Genomic DNA, 22,398 nt, shown 5'->3' with positions numbered 1-22,398 from the left:
CGGGGGGTGCAATTGTGCGGAAGCGTGGACCGGGATGGTCTAAGGCCAAAAAATAACACTTCCACATCGCACTCACCGGCGAACCGAGAGGCGAGGACACTGGCGGTAGTGTGTGGAGCACGAGAACGAAAACAGCGCGCCACACTGCGGAGTTCGATGACCCGGCGAGCTGTTCCGTGTGTGAGACGCTGTTGTGGCCAGAAGCATGGTGGAAGCCAACCCCAATTTTGGGTTCGGTAGATTTGTTCGATTCGATCGGATCAATCAAATGCTGATGACTGGGTTCCAGATACTGTTTTCGGAAAGCGGAGTGTTGCGTCATGGGAGTCATGTGTTGTTTAATTTGTTAGGTTCGTCAGCAAACCTGGGGATAAAGTACCGGTCGCATACCCTAGCTTTGAAGTTCAATCAGGTTCGCCCTAAGAAGCTAACCTAACTTTTGCGTTAGAATTTAGCAGGACTCTACGAGTCTAGCCATTCTTGGCAGTCGAGATGTCTTTCGCTGCCATTCAAATTAATTGTAATGACGGTTGCGACGCATTACACTGCACACAACCATGGTGCGTCATGGAAGAAAGTTATGAAATTCCACACGATATGAGCTCATGCCGATTGGATCACTCGGAACACTTGGTTCCGTTTCGTGCGCTGTCACCTTAACCGTCGCGAGGGACGCGTTCTGTTGTCACAGCGCCATTGCTGTGGTGGAGTCGCGTGTATGAGTAACCCTAGTCACCCTGCTAGAGGATAGAACAGAACGCTCAACCCTCACCACACAAACACACACACACACACTCCAACCCCCTCTAGAAGATTTTTGCACGGATTGATGTTGCTGATGATGTTCGTGTTGCCAATGTACCGTTACGTTTCGCTGTTGACGCATACTTAAAAAAAAGAGCCCGTGCTCGGTTGAGGAATGGAGGTTGGGGGATGAGGATGTGCCAAGCAAAACATTGTTGTTATTGGTCGTTAGCGCGTTTAATGCGTTGTTGTTTGGCCGGTAGCCACTTGATGCTGCCAGGAAAGATGATCTGAGGATGAAGAAATGGCGAGAGGGGGGATTGTAGTTTCTGGGCCCTTCACGCTACGAGGTGACACGCACGTACGAGCAGTTTGTCTGGGCTGCTTCGCCTTCTGCTTAAAGTATTGCAGAGAGGAGACAACAGATAATGTGAGTAAGAAAACAGTGCGACAAGTTGATGTAAATAAATATTTCAAAAAATAAATAACGATATCCGCTCCAATGAAGATAACAAAAATTATTTTTAGACCAATTTTAGTACGCTAGTCACAGCTAGATGGCGCTGCTTTAAAGCTTACGATACTTGGCGCTAGGGGGCGCTATGGTATACTGTATGGCTCCAATCTGCGTGCCAAGGCTAGTTGCACAGCTCCATGTTTTAGCATGGTTTTCCGAACAAATCCGACCAAGCATTAGGATAATTTTATAGCTATCAACGGAACGTCTGAGCTCACGCGATAGAAGGTACCTTCAGTCACGATTATGGGGAAGAAAACCACTTCCTAAACTAATGTGAATTAAAGTATATTTTGCAGCTTACTTCTAAGCAACCGAATGCAGAAAAACAAATAAAATAACTCAGTTTAATCCTCGTAAACTATTTTAAAGGAAAACACACTTTTCTTTTCTTTCCGAACCAATCAACGCACCACCTCACCGGTACGAGGTGGGCAAGGCAACACAAACGCGCTAGGCTTGCTGTATTACACGTTATTTCTTTAATAGTAACAAAAATAATATTATTAATAACAATAGATAATATAATAGATCATTTAACTGTGATTATGCTGTAGATCACGACTATCACGACGCGAAGAAAATGCACGCAGCTGGTGCATCCGGTGGTGGATGGTTGGCGAACAGAAAGGGGGAAAGATGTGTGACAGGCGAAAGCAAAGGGACATACCTTTTTTTAATTTTGTTATCGACGACGCAAAAATGCACATACAAAATTTTAGTGTAAAATTGGAATGAATCATCGGGGTCCCGGAAGTATTAAAAAAATGTCACACCCCCATCACACCGTTTTCGCCTAGCCCAAAATTCCCTTCCCCCTGCTCTTTGCCAACGCCAAACTGCGCGAAATTAGAAATCGTCAAAAATTGCGACTCCTTTCAATCGATTTTTCGTCATCCTCTCACCGATACAGACTATTGGAGAGGAAGTAAATATGTACGTAGGCTTAAGGCTGGTTTTTCACTGATTCAACCGTTTTAGAGGTTCGGTTTCGTTTGTTTGTTTTTTTTTTTTGTAAATGAGTCTTATTTCTAGTAAATTGTTCGCTGATTGTTTCACTTCCAGTTCCAGTGATGGGGTAGAGACTCCGGAGTCGAAGAGAAGCCGACTCCGTGTGGGGGCTTTAGAAATGGTTCAAAAAATCTCGGGTGCGCGCCCATCACTTATCTACCGCACACACACGAAAAGTGTCTCTTTATGTGTGTATGTGTTTGTTTACCATTAATGAGTAATTGCGTTTTTGCCCCCTTCAGCTGCTCCAATCTTTGTTTCTCCGTTTCTATTATCTAACTATCGCTCGACCTCTGTATCACGATGTAATTGCGTAATTTTGATCGAAGTGTGTACATCAAAAAACGGTGAATATAAAAATACTACATCCGGAAGGTAATACATGAATCATCCACTGTAAACATAAAAGCAAACCGTTAATGAGATTCAAATAGTATTAGCGTAACAGGTGGGTGGATAAGTTGTGGTCCTGATGGATAGATTGTGGCACAAAAAACATTTAACATTTTGGTCAACTTTTAAACAAACACATGTATGAATTTGAAAGCTGTTCTGTTGATTAGATGATAAGTTATAGAGTGGAGCATCTTCTGATGCTAGTACAAAGCATTGATTTAAACGGATTTGATGAGCTGATTAATTTTTGATGGATAAAAACAGTGTTCAAGGCAAACATTGGCTTGATAAGTATTACCCACATTCTGCGCAATGCGCAGTGATTGTTTCTCCAGAAAACGTTAAAAAATTCCATAAAATGGTCATTGATTTCCATAAAACAAGAAGTCCATTGCTCTTTTTGACGGTGGTTAAATATGACTGGACAGAAGTGAAAAAAATCTTTGAGGGAAAGAAATAATCTTTCGATGGAGAATAATTCCTTCACAGCAATTAAAAGTGGCAGGAAACAAACTATTCCCTATTCGCAGATTTGAAGAGAATGCTGACTGAAAATAAATTGAGGTTCAATGATAAAGTAATCGCTAAAAAAGGGTCTTCCTTTGAGGCCTAATGACAAACTATATTTTAAACATTAAGGCCAATAAAAAAGTATCCTTTCATCATGGTTAGGACAAAGACTTATCTACCCAACCTGTGTTGTGTGCTAGCGCACACCCTTACCTTTTCGTTGTGCCGCCTTCTGGTACGGGTTTTGCAGTATCTTCGGATGGCATTCCATCACCTTGAGCAGCAAACTGTCGAGATAGTCCTCCAGCTCCTTCACCTTCTGCTTCTGGTAGTGCACCTCGTTCTCGAGCGTGTGCGCTATCTTGATAACCTCCTCGCGCGTTTTACCCTCATACTTGGCGAGCGTTTCCGGCGACACGTGTGCCAGCTTGGACTGGCGCTGGGAGGCAGCGGCCGCTGCCGCCGCCATCTGCTCCCCATTCTCGACACCGATAATGATGCGCTGGTCCGCCGTACCGAGCTGCTTCGAACCGTGCTTCTTGTGCGACCCCACCATCACACTGGCAACCCCTACCGTGGAGGACGAAAGATTCTCCAGCGAATCGGCCCGATGGTGGCCACCACCACCCCGGTGCTCCTTTACCAAGTGTTTCAGCTTCTTGGTGAAGCTTTCCTTTTCCGGTTTGCCTTCGAGCTGGATCACCGGTACGGTCGGTGACTGTCGGCCGACGATGTCTTGGGAACCGGCACGGGGCAATGGTTTCGGTGTTGGTGCTTTGGTGCTGGCAGTGTTTTGGTGGTGGTTCGCTTTACCCTCCAGCTCGGGCGATGTGGGTGCCGTGACGGAGTGGCCGCGCTGCTGCTGCTCCCCAGCAGCTTGATCCTGCCGTTCACCCGCTTCCAGCTCCTGCTCCGTTTCTTCGCGCCGTGACGAGAGCATCACCCGCGAACTTTCCCAGCTCCGACGCTTCAGCGAATCGGTATTGCCGATGTGCTTCCCGTACAGTTTCTTTTCCCATTCGTCCACCTTTTTGCCGGTCGCCACCACCGGCGTTTCGCTATCCCGTTCCGGACAAGCGGCCGGTGTGGAGCCGAGGGTGAGCGGTGTCGATGTTACCACCGGGGCGCTCGTTCGCGCCGCACGCAAGTTCAGCGAACCGTTCGAGCTCTTGTGCGACAAATTGTCCAGCACAAACTCATCCTCGTCTTCGCTGATGACGCCCGGATCCGCATCGCCAAAAGTTTGCTCCGACTGTCGTCCACCGGACGATGGGTGTAGCGAGGAGGCGGTAGACGGTGTTGCACTACCAACACCCATGCCCGCCAAACTCGAATTGCTCCCACTGTACATCGACGAATCGTCCCCGCCGTCCCGCTCCTTCCGGCTTTCCTTCTTTCCCAGCCCGGAAATGTGCATCTTCGAACCGATCGATTTGGCAATCTTTTTCAACCCTTTGCGCTTCTCGATCGCGCCGATGCTCAGCAGCGAACCGCCCACGCTGGACGCGAGATTGCTGATCGAGCTCTTGCTCTTCTCCTTCTTGCTCAGATCGGTCAGCGAGCCGGCTTTTACCGTGAACGAGATGCGCACCTCCAGCTCGCCCCGATCCTTCTCCTTCTTCTTTTCGCGATCCTTGCTCTCGAGCTTGTACCAGCGGGCACGGGGCCGTTCGTACACTTCCATCTCGTTTAGCGGTAGAACAACGCGCCCGAGAAACTCGTCCATCCCGACGCTGTTGTGATGGAGCGCGGTCAGTACCAGCTGTGCCTGGTTGCCTTGCGTCGGGATTTGTCTGGCAAATTTGGAGAAAAAAAAAGGTTACATTATCGGGTTAAACGTTGGCAGATGTCCCAGCGAACAAAATCTCACATCTCACTATAGTGAGCAGTGAGATTTCGTGGCCTGGATATGAACCGAAAAGTGTGAGTCGACTCAAGCGAGAGATAGAGAAAGTAGGAGAAAGAAGGAGAACACTTACAGCTCACATTCCTCATTCCACATCACCGAGTCAGGGGCCTTCTGTTTTATGGACGTTTGGTACTTCTCCTTGCCGAGCGCGATGATGACGAAGCAGTTGTTTGTGCCGCCCTTACCCTTGATAAGTAGCCCTTTGGCGCGTTGCACTGCAATGGAAGAAAGGTAAAGGTAAACATTAACCGAGTTAAAAAAAAACTAACCATTTTGCTGAGAGACCCTGAAGCGAAACAAGTCGCACAAAAACGAACCCCCAAAAATGCCTTCCTTTAAAAACCATTTTATTTTGGTCTATTGTGCTTTTTTTCTTTTCTTTTTTTTTTAGAAAGGATTATTCATATTTGCGCCATTGTTATACGAGCGCGCGAGGCAGTCTCTATGTAGGAAAAAACAAACCGATTACCACAGACCGGTGGGTTTGACGCAGAAAGACAAAGAATGCAAGGCGAATTATTAACCGTTTAATGAGCTTTGGATAAACCATAGAAAACAAATAAATAAATGCCTTAAACAAGGAGGTAAATAGACGCTCGTGGTGTATACAGGGTTTGCTAGTCAAAAGTGTCTACTTAAAATAAACAATTGACGTAGTTTTGTTTTTTTTTTTTGCAGAACGAGAATCAAATTTAGTGGCTAGATCTTTATCACACACATTGAATGACATCGATGCCTCGTCATCATTGGAACCTTGGTAGCGTCTACCCCGGTATGTAATTAGAGAGATAAGCAAAAGTTTAGTATTTACAGGGTAAATTACAGAGCTGATAAGCTTATTCTGCTTCGCCTTGATGTTACTACATCAACTTCGTCTCATTTATAGAAGACATTATTTGAAAACTTTAACCGAGGGTTCCTCCAGGGACAGTCATCCACTAATCAGACCTTCAACATTCGGCAACCATATCTGGAAGGATTTCCGCGCCACATCCGGCCAAGCTTATTATGGTTGTTCGAAAGATGTCCCATCTCATTATTAGAGGTCTCCATCCAAGGCTCAGTAGTAGATACTTTGGGAAGTTTATTCTAAAAACCAATCTAGATCCTGGAATGTTTTGAAGACATAGACACCAGCGGCATGAGGGACTCCTTCATAAATGATTTACCCAGGGGTGAAGTGGAGGTAGATGATCGTATCTTTGAAATCAACATCTATTTTGCATCAACATTTCGCAGGACAAATACTCTATCCAAGTCGGATGGAAACCTCTTAAGCAGTAGGTATTCTTGATTGAGCTCTAAACATAATAGGGCTGATTATCTCTAACAAACGGAAAAGTCTCAAGACAAGCTTGTTAATACAAATGGAAAATAAATTTGCATTATGAAACCGTTCTTGTGACAGACAAGTGATGAAATCAACAAAATCAAAACCAAAAGTATAAACAACTGTTATTGTTTAGAAGATATTTTGTGTTGTAGCTGAAATTTAGGATATTAAAATGATTTTTTCAAATCATGTGCTCGATGATAGCAGTAGTGATGATGAAAGAACGGAAGATTTTACTGAACAACGTCGGCTGCTTCGTAGTAAGTTCGTTTGGAGCTTATAAATCAAGCGTGAGTTTAGCCTGTGAATCTTTTGTGTAAAACCTTTTTGATATCTTCTCGAGGTTGTTCTTCTCAGATTTAAGAAAAATTTTCGTCTATCGAAGGAAATTTACGATGATATTCCTAACGAGATTGAGGCAAAGTTTCCGCCTGTAAGGGCAAAAGGACTCACGCCAAAAGAAATGTTGGTTGCTACGCTGCAGTGTTGCCAAAATGGAAACGGGAAAGATTCCAATACAGCAATTGATCAGCCAACTTTCTCCGTGGCATTTACCAAGTGTTTATATATTTTGGAAGAAACGTTGGCGCCCAAAAACATGTCATTAGAAATGGAAGCAAATGTGCAGCAAGAGATGACCGACGATTTCCCGACCTTTTCTTCGGGAAGATCCTTTCTGAAGTAAAATACTCACATTTTGGTTAGAACTTTTGGTGACGGAAAACAGTTTGAAAAATACGAGTCTCCGTTTGTGAAAGAGAATACAAATTCTTGTCAGTTTATTTGTAAGATTGCATTTCGTGAAGTTCTATTTTTCCAACAGACAACACAAACGGCTGTCATAATTCGAATCTTCCGTTTTTGACAACTTGTCTTGACCATTTCTATGTGATGTTAAGGGCTAATTCCTAAGGCCTTCACTGTGCAGCGTATCAAACTTGCTACACTCCACAGAGCCGATCGTCAACGATTTCTACATCGTTTTAGAAATGCAAACGCTTATTATATGACATCATGGGCGGTACAGTGGTATCGTGATATCCGGAGTGCCGGATCTTTCACACGGTAGAATTGGATATTACATCGCATCTGGACTACGCTTCCCGTGCGTACGCATGACTGACTGATCCGGCAACGCGTATCATTCAGCCAAAGAAGCCAAAAATTGCAAGTCCAACAACCTGCCAAGAGTTTTATTGCCAAAGGAGGAAGAGATGATGAAGAAAACCCTGTGCAAAGCGTATTTGAATGTGTTGAAACCATTTTTTCCCCAGCTCAGATAACACTCGGGCCGATACATGCAAAAATGAACATAACGCTAGTGGAACGAATTCGTGTGCTTTGAGGCGCACTAAATGAGATTTATTAGGTGAACAGATAAGTTCGGTGACGGATGGTAACGAATAATTTTACTCTTTTTTTTTTCGACAAAATTCTTTCCCCATTTACAGTGCAAAAAGATATGATAAAAGTGGCTCCAAAAGGCTTGAAGAAGCATTTCAATTAAACAAACAATAGGCGCTGCCAGATTACACTTCAAATGAACCCACTTCAACAAAAAAAAAATCCATTCAACCACCCTGAATCCGGCAAGCCCGTGAGAGTTTACCGCCATGGATTCAGCTGGGAAATCATAACCCAAATTAATTAGTAATCGCATCCACCTACACTCGCTCCCCCTTTCCTTCCTCGCTCGATTTCTCGCACTCTCCTCGGTCTGCCTTTTTCCTCACCCAAACAAATTGAACGTAAATGAAAGCGGGAGGAAACAGCAAACACAAAACTAGAATGTGTGTAAAGAAATGAAGTAAAACGTGGCGTGGAGAAAGATACATCAACGACCTACCCAGCCTGACTCTGCCTGCTGCTACTGCTACTTTACATACAACATGCAGGAAAAAAAGCCTTGTTCCAGAGCGCTCAACAAATTGTAGCAACGAAGCAAACCCCCGGGGAACTTGTCTTGTTTTGCATTTTTAACTATTTCTTCACGACTTGACGCGTGTTCTTCGGGCAGATAAAATATTTTCTTTTGATTAATATACTAATTAAATTTTGTTTTCTCCTCTTTTGCGTTTGTGGTGCCTCGTTGCGGCTCTGCTAATTGATTCTAATAAAATATGTTAAAAAATTGAGATAATTTTAACCATCGCGACTGACTGAAGCCCTCACTAGCTTCGTACGATCGTAGCGTTGGTAAAGCATTTGGAAGATTTGAAAGGGAAATAAAAGTAAATGTGTTGTACGAGCCTCCTATCAATCTTTATCGGCCTTGAACACCGCCTACAAGATATTCTTCCTAATACTACAAGATCGATTTGTCCCGTACGCAGAGGAGATAATTGGAAACTACCAAAGAGGATTCTGAAAGTGGGAAATCTACTACTGATTAGATCTTCATTATGCAGCAGATTTTGAAGAAGATGGCGAAGCAGCAGCTCTATTCTTTCCATCTCTCGTGGCCCTTTGCTAGGCTGTCCACTCTTCAACGTATCATTCGCGGATCATTCGCGGATCATTCGCGACATGGAGGTGGAAACTTCCGGTACCATCTTCTACCAGTCAATCCAGATCCTGGCCTACGCTGATGGCATAGACATCATTGCTTTAAGGCTCTCCTTCACCTATCTCGGATCAAAAGTCAGCACCGACCGCAGTATCGATGTTGAGATACGCGCTAGGGTCAGTGACTCGTTCGGCACGAGGCGTAGAGGAGCACAGCGAGCCCGTTGCCTGGATCAGGTGGAGTCCAAACTTTCGGAGATCGGATGCAACAGTGGATGGAGAGCTGTAGCTCTAGACCGAGGTTCTTTGGCGGCCATGTCTACGCGACTTACTCAACCCTGAGCAGGCCAAGAAGAAGTGGTTCTCATCCGATCAATTCTAAATTTTCATTTGAACGTGTTCTTGCCCGTGGGCGGTACAGGTGAATGATGGTTTAACGTTCCAGGCCGTCATCCCCTTGCCTCACACGAGCGATAATGAACCTTCGATGGGATGAGGTGGGAATTGTACAAGATAAGGGTGGCTTTTAGAATGTTCGTAAAAGATGATTCAGCTACACCCAACCAACCACCATTGCGTTCCACCCGATGCTTGCCACTGTTGTTCGTGCGTGCAGTCCGGATCCGTGATGCACGTACGTTGTGAGTGTGTTTGCTGTTGTAGCGAATCGGTTAAGGATGATTCATCACCATCAACATACGATCGAAGCTTCACGTGACGCAAGCAAAGCATTTTTTCCACTTCTCTCTTGTACCACCAGCTGACACAACACAGGGAGGGGGCACACAAGAACGCGTGTTTGTGTATTGTGGTGCTCCTTCCTCTCCGCCCCCTATCCACCCATTATTTCGCATTCCAAACAGCCGAATCCGGCACACCTCGTACATTCGCTTCAAAAGTATTGCATTTATTAATGTAGTTTCGCTTCTATTTGTTCATACCACCTCAGCCTCCCACTACTACCACCACCCACCCACCCACATCCAACCCGTTACGCTTCACTTACCTGTCACTTGAATGTGCGTTGGACTCCACATTTTGGTGGTCTGCAAATGTTCACGGAATTAATGCCACACCAGTCCCAGTCTCCGAAAATTCGCTTGCTTTGCCAGCTGATCCGCTTCGGTATGGTTGATCGTGGAATAGCTAATTGGTGTTGCCGAGTGCGGGTGGGTTGTTGTTTCGGAGCTTTCGGATTTTGACGACGCGGAAGCCAACAGTCCAAACCGACCAACAACGGCGAAAAAAGCGGGTCAAAACTGAGGCACGCAAATTGAGCACTGCTCGACGATGCGGCGATGGCCCTGAAAGATGACGCTCCGAAGCTACGAAGAAAATAGTCACTTTCTTTCCCTTCTCTTTGTACCGCTCCGCTCCGGGCGCTCCCGTACCGTCTTCACGCGCGCACCTTCTACCGCATTCAGCTGTGTTGGTGCCGCGTAGCTAGGGGCAAATAGGTGTGTTTGTGTGTGCTTCGTACGCATTCAAGAGTAGCACAAAGAGGATTGGTTTGCTTTCGTTGCCGCTTTTCCGTTTCCGTGGCCAAACAGGCTGATTATCACAGAGCGAGTATTTCTGCACACGTATGCGTGCGCGCTAGGTACGTTGGCTATGCGCTGGTGATGATTATCTGTCCCTTTTAGCGGCGCCACACAGATGATGATCGTCCATTACTTCCCTACCCTGGTTCCTAGGATTACTGGCTATTCGTTGCCGTAGGTTGATAACGATGTGCGCCTCCTTTGATCAACAAAACAAATGAGTCAACAGTACCGTACACTCACGCACAACAATAACGAGCATGGATCGTGGCGAACGATTTACGGCGACGCAACTACACACTACAGCACGAAAACCCTACTGGCTTATTTGTAAAAAGGCACAATAATATTCCTCTACGTAAGTTTGGCAAAAAGGCACTCCAGGAAACGTCTAGCACAACTAGCACCTTCGCTTACCCGGGATTATCCAAAAGGCACGGTTAATCGGGCGGCTACGGAATATATCGAGCGAGGCGGTTTATGCAGTGCAGGTCGAGTTCTGCGTTGATTAGATCTAACGCAATATGAAGGGGTATCGTTGCATCGTGCAAAAACATCATCATGTTGGACTATTTTTTGGAAAAATCTGTCAATAAGTAGGACGATTCTAAATATCTGACTTCTCCTGAACCATTTGTTCTAGAAAACAAGTAGCATGCCATAAAAAAACGGCCTTGCCAAACCGTTACCGGTAAGATTTAAATTCAAACGGCCAGCTCTTGCGACGGTTGAGAAGCTGCTTTCGTAGCAAATAAAAAATAGGTGGCTTAGATGTGAATGATGTTTTTTTTCTAACTAGTTACATAATACGAAAGGTGGAAAATTTTCGAAGTGCTTAATATATAGGTATAAGTGAACAAACCGAAGTCCAAGCATCCACAATATCGATTTCGATTACGAGCTTAAGTATTCTCCAAGCTCTCACAAAGCGAGTTCAAAGCGAAACAATTCAACAAACGCTAAAAAGCAACTGAAATTTGGAGCTTTGATATCTTCTGTGACCTGCAACTGAGAAACTGCATTATTGCAGTGCAAAGCTTTCGTTGTTGTAGCCGGGACAGTAACCGGATGATGCCTTTTGTTCGCAAGCCTTCACGTGTTCGCGCGTGCTTTTTTGTTGCTCCACGTGTACCAGGCAGGATCCTGATTTCGGTGAGCAATTGAGCGACCAATTGCTCACCGCCCAATTCAACTGAAATGATTCATTAATTTGCAGCAATTATTAATAAAAGTACAAGACATCATCTTGCCGCCCCAACTTGCGGACCAACGGGAAAGGTAGTGGTGCGGCACAAATTAATGAACGCACTGTCCAAAGTCAACCTTTTTCTTGTTTCTTTTTTGACAAATCGAACCACATGAATTTCTCTTTCTCTCTCTTTCTCTCTCTCTCTCTCTCTCTCTCTCTCTGTATCTCTTTTTGTCTACATCTCTCTTTCCGGACTTACCTCCGGAACTCCAGTCCCTTTAGCCACTCGCCCATGCTGCCGATCATCGAGAGAAGGTGGTGCCTTCCAGAAGGTGAGATCCCGCACCGCAAGAAACCCTCGGGCGAACCAAGACAACACCGTGCAAGCAAGCAAAGAAGACAGCGTTGCGCCCATTGAGAATAAATACTCAACCAGCGGTCGTTATTCTTGTCAGTTTTACAACGAACGCGCCCCAAGATCGAGTTGCAGGTCTCTCGACCCAGACAAACACGCACACACATATATATATCTATATACATACACAACCGTCCGATCTAAAAATCCCCTGTATCGTGATCAATCCTATCTCGCAGCATCAGCATCATCTCCAACTTCATATCAACCTCTGTCACACGGTGTTCGTATAAACGTGCGTTTTGTTATTGTTCATGTGCCTATAGGTGTATGTTTGTGTGCGTCTCCTAAGTGTGTGTGTGTGCGTGTGTTTGACCATCGTCCGAAGTAGACAAGATAAATTGGAGCAGTGACAACAAAATGCAATGCCCATCTTCCCGCCATCACTATCCCTTACACCCTTAACATTCGCGCTAGTGCACGGAAACGCATGAAGTTACCGATCTCTCCTACCTGCTGATCAGCAACATTCGCTCACTCACTTCCAAGCTGAAGGTGTAGACATTTCTGTTGGGTCGATTTTTCGGTGACAAACCAAAAAAAAAAACACGACAAAGAGTACACACCAACTCTGCCCTTAAGTCAACCTCCGTGAAACGACGTCATTCGGTGTGCACGATACACGATCAATTAAACGATCCCGAATTAGGAGGAGGAGGACTCCCGCCGTCCCCAGCTGCAGCCAAACAGTAGAACAGTTTAATGATTATGCAGCAAGTCCCATCGCTGCGCGTGTAGTTTCTGTTTTCTGCAACTTCAAGTACGGGAATCAACTGGGAATATCCGGAGATACGGCATAACGTATTTCCGAACGCACAAAATTTCCGTATACGGACCCGAGAAGAGAGATTTCGGTGTATGTGTGTGTGTACGGTTTTCGTGGGCTTGGATTTGTTTGTTGCTGTTGGTACCCCGTACCGACCATCTTTTACGGGGTAGCCGAAAGATCAGAAATCCGGGCACCGTCCAGCTTCTTCAGCAGTGTGCTGTGGTACATTCAGCAGCAGCACCAAACGGCCAAACCCATCCAAGCAATAAAATCAACCAAAAAAAAAAAAAAAAACGAAACGAGAAAAAGTTAACAGCCGAAGTTTTGCAAAAACTGGCGACGCGAACACGACTGCGCTCTCCTTGATGCGTACCTGGAACAAGGGGACCCTCCTGCTACTCCTGTGCAGATGTAAGTATCCCAAACAGTGCGTCGCAGTTTTCGGGTTATTGTTGTTGTTGTTTGTTACCTTTATCGGTTAGGATCTTCATGCACCCTGCTGTCCCTCCTGTATCTTCTGGCATGAGGCAGACCTCATGTCTTCCTACCTTTCACGGTGTAGTTTTAGGGTTCACCTTGGGTTGTTCTTCCCGGGAACCCTCACGACTAGCATTTCATTGTTGTCAACTGTGTGAATGCGCTTTTTTTTATTATTGTGCTTCAAATTATTATCTTCAACGAATTCTTGAAATTGCGGTTAATTACTTGTGTTCTCACTGAGATGATTCGAACAGCAAACATCCAGCTTCAGCTTTGGGTTCGTCGCTTGCATCATGCCCCCGCTTTTTTTTTTATCGAACGCCCTAGCAACGGTTGTTCAAAGCAACAACAATAACAAAACGCAACTTTGTATTGCGAGGACGTGACGCCTTGCATAATAGATCGTAACCGATCATACGTATTATCGCTCGTAGAGATAATAAAAAAGAAAAACACACCCCGTCGCCGACAACGCCATGTACATGCGAAGTCGATAGGCAAACATAACTCCCAACGTCCGGCACTTTATCCGCGTTTGCAAATGGCATCCGTTGCAAATGGCCCGTACCGTTTCCATACGTCCACACGTTTCCATTACCGCCACCTTCCATCGTTCCCGCCTGATCCGCAAATGAGGTCCGCAATCACAATAAACCCAGTATCCCAGTGTTGGTTCCGAGGTAATAAATTCACTCTCCAGCGATGCGCTTGATGCGCTGCTACCCTTTCTTGGCACGGCAACTGGTAGAACTGGTGCGCTGAAGGCGAAAGCTGTCTGCATATGAGCGCACGAGAGAGGGAGTGTGAGAGATGGAGAGAAAAAGAAGGGCAATAAAAAGTGGTTGACCATCGGACGATCGGCACCGAAAACCGGCATCTGGAACGTGGCGGGCACCTTGGCGATGGGCGGAAATTCTTGAACCGATGGGCACCATAAACCCACAAACGTGGTGGTTCCTTATTCTAGACGTGCTTGGAAACAGTTTCAGTTGCAACGCCTGATCTGGATTCGGATCCTGTGTTTCCACGCTCCAAGCACACATTTGCCGTTGTTTTGCAGTCTGGCAACCGGTGTTGGGTGTAAGCATCTTTTTAGCGACACTTATAGATACGTTAAAGTCAACTAACGTCACCATGCATTCATAAGAGTTCTCGGATGCAAATGAAGCCATTAACAGTAATCGTAACTCTGCTTGCGAAATGAATCGTTTAGTATCGCACTATCGTACAGTCACAGTCAAAGCATTCTATGGTGCAAATCTACACCAGAAACGCCACACAGAGCTGCATCCTCAGCTCATCCGTCTCTAGTAGCAAGTGTCACGTGAGAGAGTCCTCTGAGATCTGAGCAATAGCTTTGTAATGGTACTAAATTGTAAGGCGACGGAGTAGAGGTCTGTTTGGCATATATTAGAGATAATAGGGTTGGAACGTCACTTGAGATCACATTTTTCTATCTGCTTCTTTGCTTTATGTAGTGTCGTACTACCCTAGAAATACACTTTGACCATTCCAACGCCTTTATTGATGATTTTGTTTCTCTCTCTCTCTCTCTCTCTCTCTCTCTCTCTCTCTCTTTCTTATTGCAGTCATCACTTCCATCCCAGATAGGATGTCTTACTGATATCTATGTCTGTAGTATCCATTAAATACGATGAAGGTGCCAAAAGAAGTCATTGATAGATTGAGTCATTAAACAGCACTGTGAAAGCTAAATAGCGATAAATTAGTCGATCTGAAGTAACGAAACAACGCGAGCAACGAAGATAGACAAAGAAATAGAGAGAGAGAGAGAGAGAGAGAGAGAGAGAGAGAGAGCATCACAAACTTGTGGCTGTGTTTACAAATACGATTAAAAATTTATAAAAAATAACCAAGAAATGACTGAAACGACAACCGGACAACTGCAGGCACTGGTGCTGGTGATAACATTCGCCTGCACCCTACTGCCACCTGTAGTGCAGTCACGCCAGGAGTACTATTACACCTACCAGGACCCGTACGATGACGACCTGTCGCTGTGGATCAATGAGCAGCAGGTAAAGATCTTCAGTGGCGTCGCGATGAAGATCTACGCCATCGACAATGGGCGCGTATCGCCTCACATCCGGGATCCAAACTTTAGCCAGTATCTGCCAGTAATACCGTCCGAGGTGAGCAGCGTCAACTTCACCTGGAAGGCGGGCTCGAAGAAGTACTACTACAACTTCGACCGGCTAATGTCGGTGGACGAAAACATTCTAAAGCCGCCGACGATCTCGATCAAAACGTCCGGACGCGTACCGAAGAACGCCAAGGGTAGGTAGGGATAGCTCCAGCAAACATCTCAATATTTCAGACCCATTTTCCCTCCCCCACTGTCCTGATGTTTCTTCTTGTTTTTTTTTTCTTTCTTTATCTCGTCCCTCCCCCCCCCTCCCCAACCCCACCAGAGTTCAGTGTGATCCTGCCATGCTCCGGTAATGTATCGGGCATTGCAATGTTCAGCATTGGACTCCTGATCCAAACGCGGAAAGGCAAACCGGTCCCCGGGACGCCTCTCCGCATCAAACTGCGTAAGGAATGTGCACATAGAGGTGTGTATGAAAGATCTTCTACTCTAACATCTTCTTCGCAAGGTAGCGTATGCCTTTTTGTTGTATTTGCCTTACTTCTATTATGTTTTCTGTTATGTTTGTTTCCCTATTTACCCCCGCTCCGTACCCCGTACTTTCCCTTTTCTTTGCCAACTACCTACCCGTTCCCGTGCTTGTATTATCCCTTTCGTGCCCTGTTAACATGTTGTATGACTTAATTTTTCTCCCCCATTTTCCCTTTTCAACGCTCTAACACTATGCAAGCGCTTCCAGACAACTTTCCATGCTTGGACCCCATCCCCAACTGTTCCGCTTGTCCTGTTACTCCGCATAATCCTATCCTGGGTTCTGGTTGGTCTGTGCCACAGTGACACACTTGAACCGCGCCGGTTCATGTGGTTGAGGTCATAAAATTTTATGACGCTGCAAACCCATCTGTTCGCCTGAGCAAACGGCTTGCATACTAAAGCCAGAATGGGTTTTATACCTCCCACTCGATCGTAAAGAGAGTCATGTGTTTGATGTTCCAGTTAGCATGGTAAATCAATTTTGTTTAACCAGTTCCTTAATTACCTAGAGACCTCAGGAGAAGAGAAGATCTCTGAAGTTAGTTTAAGGAGTAATCGGTGTTAATTCCTTACGTCAAGCAATTAAGTGACTCCTATGCCAAATTGCACCAATCACAGCTCGCTTATGTTGAGCTCCTGTTCCAACAAACCTTTGCAAATTTCTAGTTAAATTGTTCATGTCAAAGTGCATAAATATAACCATATAACCACGAATATCAATGTCGGCAAATATTCTCCAAAAAACTATACCCGTTCCTGCCTACTCTTCTACGTATTCGTAACCTCTTTTCCAGCTGAGTTGATACTGCTTTTGCTTTTGTTTAGTTTTATATGATGAATAGCTTCTACCTTGATTCTAGTGCATGATACGATACACCGCTTTTCACACTTCCTCCGCTTGCTCCTTCCGCTAGAAACTGCATTTCGATTCAAAGTCATCTCGAAAGCATCAACTTCACTGCCAGAATACAAAGCGATTTGGTTGGCTGTTGGCGGAGTAACGGTAGGCAGCTGATCCTAACCTGAAGCGTCCTCCAAAGCGCTGAATGTGGTCTGAGAGATTCCAAGATAGTCCAAGATTTCCAAGTCCATCAATAGTTATCATTTAAGCCACCTCAACCTTCTTCTTGATCTAACAACCTTCTAGGTCATGCCGTTCATTGAATGGCTTACTAGACGTGCTGATATCAAGTAATTGGATAGTCAGTCCTCACTACGGAGGAATGATCTTGATGGAACTCAAATCCCGTTTACGCCTGTACCACCGGGCCCAGTTCCCAGTCCTTGTCAATAATAGCTTTGTATTCCAAAGTGCAAGCGACGCTAGTAAATAATAGGGCGAAACAGACGTCATCCTATGCATGGTGCTTAGTAACACTAGAGCTGATTCGCTATATGAGCTTGACGTTGAATCATTCCCTTCCTATCCCTTACCGCTCCTATCTTCCCCCTTTATCCACCTCAAATGCTTCTTTCAAGCAGATAGCTTCGCTTCGCGGACTTTGCAGCATTTCTGAACCCAAACACATACGCACGCAAAAAACGCAAAAACAAAAATCGATTCGTTTATGTTTTTCTTTTGGCTTTCACAGAGGATAGAGACTTTTCGGCACCCTTTTATGGAGGTACAAAATTTGGAACACGCAAAATAATATCCTCATCCAACACTAGAGCTCCCCGCGCCCTTCCCTCGATATTCCTAGGTTCCAATCCAAAAACAAAAACCAAAACCACTAGTGTCTGTGTGGAAATGCTGCAAAATCGGACCCCTGTTTTGGTCCCCGTCATCGTATCGGTTTGGGACTTGGGAGATCGGACTTTCCATACGTCATATGTCACGTGAGAGGGTTTCAAATCGTTTTGGACACTAATGTTTTGGCAAAACAGATGTGATGAGCTGAGGAGCGCAAAATTTATTAGCTTGGCCATGTTTGGTTTACCCGGCTTGGCACCACACACTTACGGCAAGCGATATAAACCGCATAAGGTGATTACGATGAAGTATGTGGAAAGTTCGAGTAGTGTGAACCGAAGAGGGAACGCTTTTCTTATTATTTTTTTTTTTGCAACAACCGCTTTTCGTATGCCTTTGGTCTTCACTGTTGTACAAAAGGGAGCTTTAGCCACTATCCGCTGGATAATATGAATAACATCGTACATTTAGCTTCCATTCGTTATGTTACGTTTTTTTTTGAGTTTTTCACGTATTTTTTTGTTTTCTTTCGTTCAATACACATTCTTGAAAAATACTTTCTTAATTTCTTTTCGCTTCTTTTTCGGAATCACCACTTTTGCGAAACCGTTTTTGTTTTCTTCTTCATTTTATGTTCCTGTTTCCATACTTATGTTTGTTTCCGGTTCGCAACTACCTTATAACTATGCGTGCGTGTATGTGCACGCATGTCTGGCTGTTTGTTTACTGCGTGTATGTGTGTGTACCTATGTACGTGTGTTTATTGCCACGAACCAACCAACCGTCATCCTGTCGTCCTTCCCTTTATCCTTAACCGTTGCCAACAACTGTCCGGTACACATCCTTTTTCCCGTCAAAAAACTGCACAAAAAAAAACTATTTTATATCATATTCAAATGAAACCGATACACACACAAAACGTATGTGCCCCCTTACTTTGATACGGAAAAAAAACCACAACAACAACAACAACAAAAACACGAACGAACGATCCTAAACACGTTGCGGAACAAAACGGTTCTGCCATTTGCAAAACGATGACCATCATAAACTCGGCAACCCGATCCCGAAACAAAAGGACCCGATCCAGAGTGTGACAAGAAGTGTGCCAACAAGGGTGTCTGCAATGAGGACAAGATCTGCCAGTGTCCGGAAGGTTATATGGGACAGTACTGCCAGACCGCGCTCTGCTATCCGCAGTGTATGAATGGTGGGAACTGTACCGCACCGGGCACCTGTTCCTGTCCGCACGGTTACCAGGGTCGCCATTGCGAGGGAGGTAATGTAGGACAGCATCCACTGATGGTAGAGTATTGTATGGTAGCACTATTCACTGATATCCTATTTTTTTTACAGGAATCTGTGCGGAAAAGTGCCTGAACGGTGGCAAATGCATCCAGAAGGATAAGTGCGAATGCACCAAGGGATACTATGGACTGCGCTGCGAGTACTGTAAGGCCCTCCTCTATCTCCAATGCGAGGTATGATTTTTCTATCTAATCGGATTCTAAATTCTCCTCCCAAAAAAAAAACTTCCCTAAAACAGCTAAGTGTGTTATACCGTGTTTGCACGATGGAAAGTGCCGAGGCGTGAACAAGTGTCGCTGTAAGCCGGGACTAAGCGGAGACCACTGTCAGATTGGGCGCCGGCAACGATCAACCTGCAAGAGACCGTGCAAACACGGCGTCTGTCAGCCGAATCATACCTGCGCGTGCGATAGCGGATGGTATGGGCGGCTATGCAATCAGCGTAAGTACGCTTCCCGCAATCTGAAGACACAAAGACGTGCGTACACAAGCTTTATGCCCTTGTATTTGAAACAGGTGAGAAGAAGCGCCGCAACACCAACGGAGACGGTGGTGGCTCAGCGAGACTGCCAAAGAAATCGGCGTAAATGACAGTTCCAGTTCAGAGCACTACTGGGGATTGAACCGGAAGATGGAGTCGATCTCGCACTACCATTTGTTGTACCCAGTGGCGATGTGTTATGTTAGGATATCCTAGGATATCGAAGCTCCATGGGATGTAGCCATCAATTGCAGGAGAGAAAACAAAAAACACAACCATGAGCCCCAGCGAATGTAGGGGCTACCATCATTCGCTTGCCCGCCATCATCTTGCCAACTTTGCGCGAAATATTAAGAGTGAGAGTGAAGAGATAGAAGCGGATAACAACAACAAAAACGGTGATATAATAAAGTAATGTCTTTTCACATGTCTTATATGCAGGTGTGCCGAGTTTCGAACTGCTCGGAAAAGTATTTTGAAGCATTGCTTGCTGATTTTGTAAACGATTGATGCGAGAAATTTCACTATTCTAGGAGCGGAGAAGAAGTACCCTAGAGAAGAAAGTTTTGATCCGAGGCGCTAAGTAGAGTACGTCCTGTTGAGCTGGACAGGCCTCCGCAGAGTATTCAGACTACCGCAGGACTTTTGACGAGTAATCTGAACCGGATCTTGAAGGTAATTTTGTGGAGTAAGCCTACAAAATTTCTCTGTTCCTTGACTTATTTTTGTCCTTAACTTGATAGTCCTGCCGTGTGTGCCGTTTCGGAATGTTATAGATATTATCTAGTCGAATTAGAAATATTTCGATGCTAATTTTAGTTCACTATAACTGAACTGTTCTACATTGATACTGTTGTCGGACACCGTTGTCGTTTTTATCAAAAGTTTTTCTTACTACAAACAAAAAAGATTATTACAAAATAATAATGCATTAAACTATCAAGACAAACAAGCACATGATGCATCGCACAGCAGCCTTCTGACAGCTATTACACCTTTTCCGCAATCTTGATCGCCGTACGGCAACCAAACTTGATGACATCCGTCAGCGCACGATAGAACGGGGCCTGTTCCGCCCCATGCTCAATGCCGGTGTCGTGATGTTCCTGCTCCTCGTCCCGAAAGCGCTGAATCGTATCGAGCAGCTCCTTGTCGGTAAAGGACGGATCGTCCATCAGCTTGCGCAGCTGGTCGTTGTAATGCTCGACGATGACCGATTCTACGGCGACCGTACACGCCATCGCAGCCTTCTCGCCGAGCAGTGCCGTACCGGCACCGAGCGCAAAGCCGGCCACATTCCAGAACGGTAGCAGTGCCGTCGGACGGACGCGATATTTGTTGATGAGCCGGTCGAACTCTTCCTTGTGCGCTTTCTCCTGCTCCCACATGTGCTGAATCGTTTTACCCGCCCTGGTGTGTCCTGCGGGACGGAACACTCAATCTTAGTTTCGGTCGGTTTTTACTACCAGGAACTTTCAATGGGTGAACTTGGATGAAGGGTGGATGGGTTTGCTTATTATGCATTACGTGGTTAGCATAAGCCCTTCTAGCAAATGCGACCCATCCAGAATATGTACAGAGCTGGACAAAATAAGTGTAAATGTCCAAATTCTGGCAGATCTTCCGAACGACTGTCCCCAATGTGTTCCGATAAATTAGTCCCCAATCCTTCTCGCATTATTTCTTCTCATCCCTATTCTCTGGACCCTGGAATTAAGGAATTGAACGTTTGGCTTGACACTGGTCTCTTATCACATTGATACCATAGTCATCAGGTCTATGAGGTCACTTTGTATATTGAAACGTGACGCGACTCGTGCCTTTTTGGACCCCATTTGCATTAACTCATCTGGTCATTTTCAGCCAAAACCCACATTGATTGTATCGAGCGAGCACAAAGTTCGTTTACCAGATTCGTTAAATGCTTGGTAATCGTTCTTCTCCACTGCTCTGTTATGAGGACTTTACTTTTACTGGCTTACTAGACTTGCTGTTACCCTATTTCCTTCCTGAACCATCTTTCCCTACCTCTGTATATTGATCCACTAGGCGGTCCAAGTTTTGACGGGATCATGCGACAAAATCGGAACAGGCCTTACTTGCTAGATAGAAACCGATCAAACATCTTACCAAGAACTGCCATCTGTCCACGGTAGATTTGGTTCGCACCGAGCTCCCCAGCATGGTCCACCCGGATAACGCTGTCGACCAGCTTCGAGCAGCGCTGAGCCAGCAGCTCACGGCCAGTGTGAACTCCTCTCGTCAAGTGTAGCATTTGTGATGCTAAAACAAAGATTAACGCACACAATTATATAAGTTTTGCTGTTTGATTAATAAACCATATGTTCAACAAAGAGTCCAACCCTCTCTCTTACCCTGCATTGTTGCCTTTTTATTTTGTTTGCCGAATGATACAAATCGCTTCCACACCTAAGTACAGGCCCAGATCGACTAATCTGAAGACAATCTCCACGACGCGCAACACGCTTACTGCACGGTGAAGTTAGAGAATAATTTTTATTATAACTGGAAAGATAGTTCTTAAAAAATGCTTTCTACACGCCACAACACCGTCGAACGCGTTGAGCTTCGAGCTGGTTTTGCCGGAATTTCATAACAACAACAAATAGCGCAAAACTGTCAAAACAGCTGTCATGTGCGTGTATGTGTGCGCGCGTGCGTGTCAGCTGTTCACGGTACACATGGTGTAATAGCCATAAAATTCGATACCAGGGAGCCTTCTGGAAAATTGGTTATCTTTTGCTTCTCTCTATTGCCAATATCTGCACTAGAAATTAAGACACTATTAAGTTAAATTTGTATTAACAAAAGCCTATTAACCACTATTTTAAGTGGTTAATACGGCTATTTTTTTCAATAGGGCTGTTTAATCTACAATGTGAACTCGGCTGCGTTGTCTTACGTTCACAACGCCTAAAAGTATGCTAATTAC

The 22,398-nt window shown here is 45.1% G+C and overlaps 3 protein-coding genes across 3 annotated transcripts in view; 1 reads left to right on the top strand and 2 right to left on the bottom strand.

The window, feature by feature from the left end:
- LOC126560789 (5-demethoxyubiquinone hydroxylase, mitochondrial) overlaps positions 1–21,734 on the bottom strand; it is an 85,818-nt gene extending 64,084 nt beyond the window's left edge. The window contains exons 1-2 of the mRNA XM_050216744.1: positions 21,576–21,734; positions 20,430–20,865 (exon numbers count right to left, since the gene is read on the bottom strand). Of these exons, the coding sequence (XP_050072701.1) occupies positions 20,435–20,865; positions 21,576–21,720 (576 nt within the window). The 5' untranslated portion in view covers positions 21,721–21,734 and the 3' untranslated portion in view covers positions 20,430–20,434. The remainder of the gene's footprint in view (positions 1–20,429; positions 20,866–21,575) is intronic.
- LOC126562907 (rab11 family-interacting protein 5) lies at positions 3,375–9,989 on the bottom strand. Its single transcript, XM_050219509.1, has 3 exons — positions 9,932–9,989; positions 5,158–5,302; positions 3,375–4,971 (listed from the first exon to the last, which is right to left on the bottom strand). Exons 1-3 carry the CDS (start codon positions 9,960–9,962, stop codon positions 3,375–3,377), a joined length of 1,773 nt encoding a protein of 590 aa, XP_050075466.1. The 5' UTR covers positions 9,963–9,989.
- On the top strand, positions 15,200–19,551 carry LOC126558398 (protein shifted-like). Its single transcript, XM_050214413.1, has 6 exons — positions 15,200–15,617; positions 15,752–15,937; positions 18,735–18,935; positions 19,013–19,108; positions 19,203–19,406; positions 19,481–19,551. The coding sequence occupies exons 1-6, from the start codon at positions 15,200–15,202 to the stop codon at positions 19,549–19,551; spliced, it is 1,176 nt and encodes a 391-aa protein (XP_050070370.1).
- Positions 21,735–22,398: the final 664 nt, after the last annotated feature.

This window comes from Anopheles maculipalpis, chromosome X, assembly GCF_943734695.1.
Source record: "Anopheles maculipalpis chromosome X, idAnoMacuDA_375_x, whole genome shotgun sequence".
NCBI lineage: Eukaryota > Metazoa > Arthropoda > Insecta > Diptera > Culicidae > Anopheles > Anopheles maculipalpis.
The sequence above is the reverse complement of the archived record's forward strand: the minus strand, read 5'-3'. Positions and strand labels throughout refer to the sequence as shown.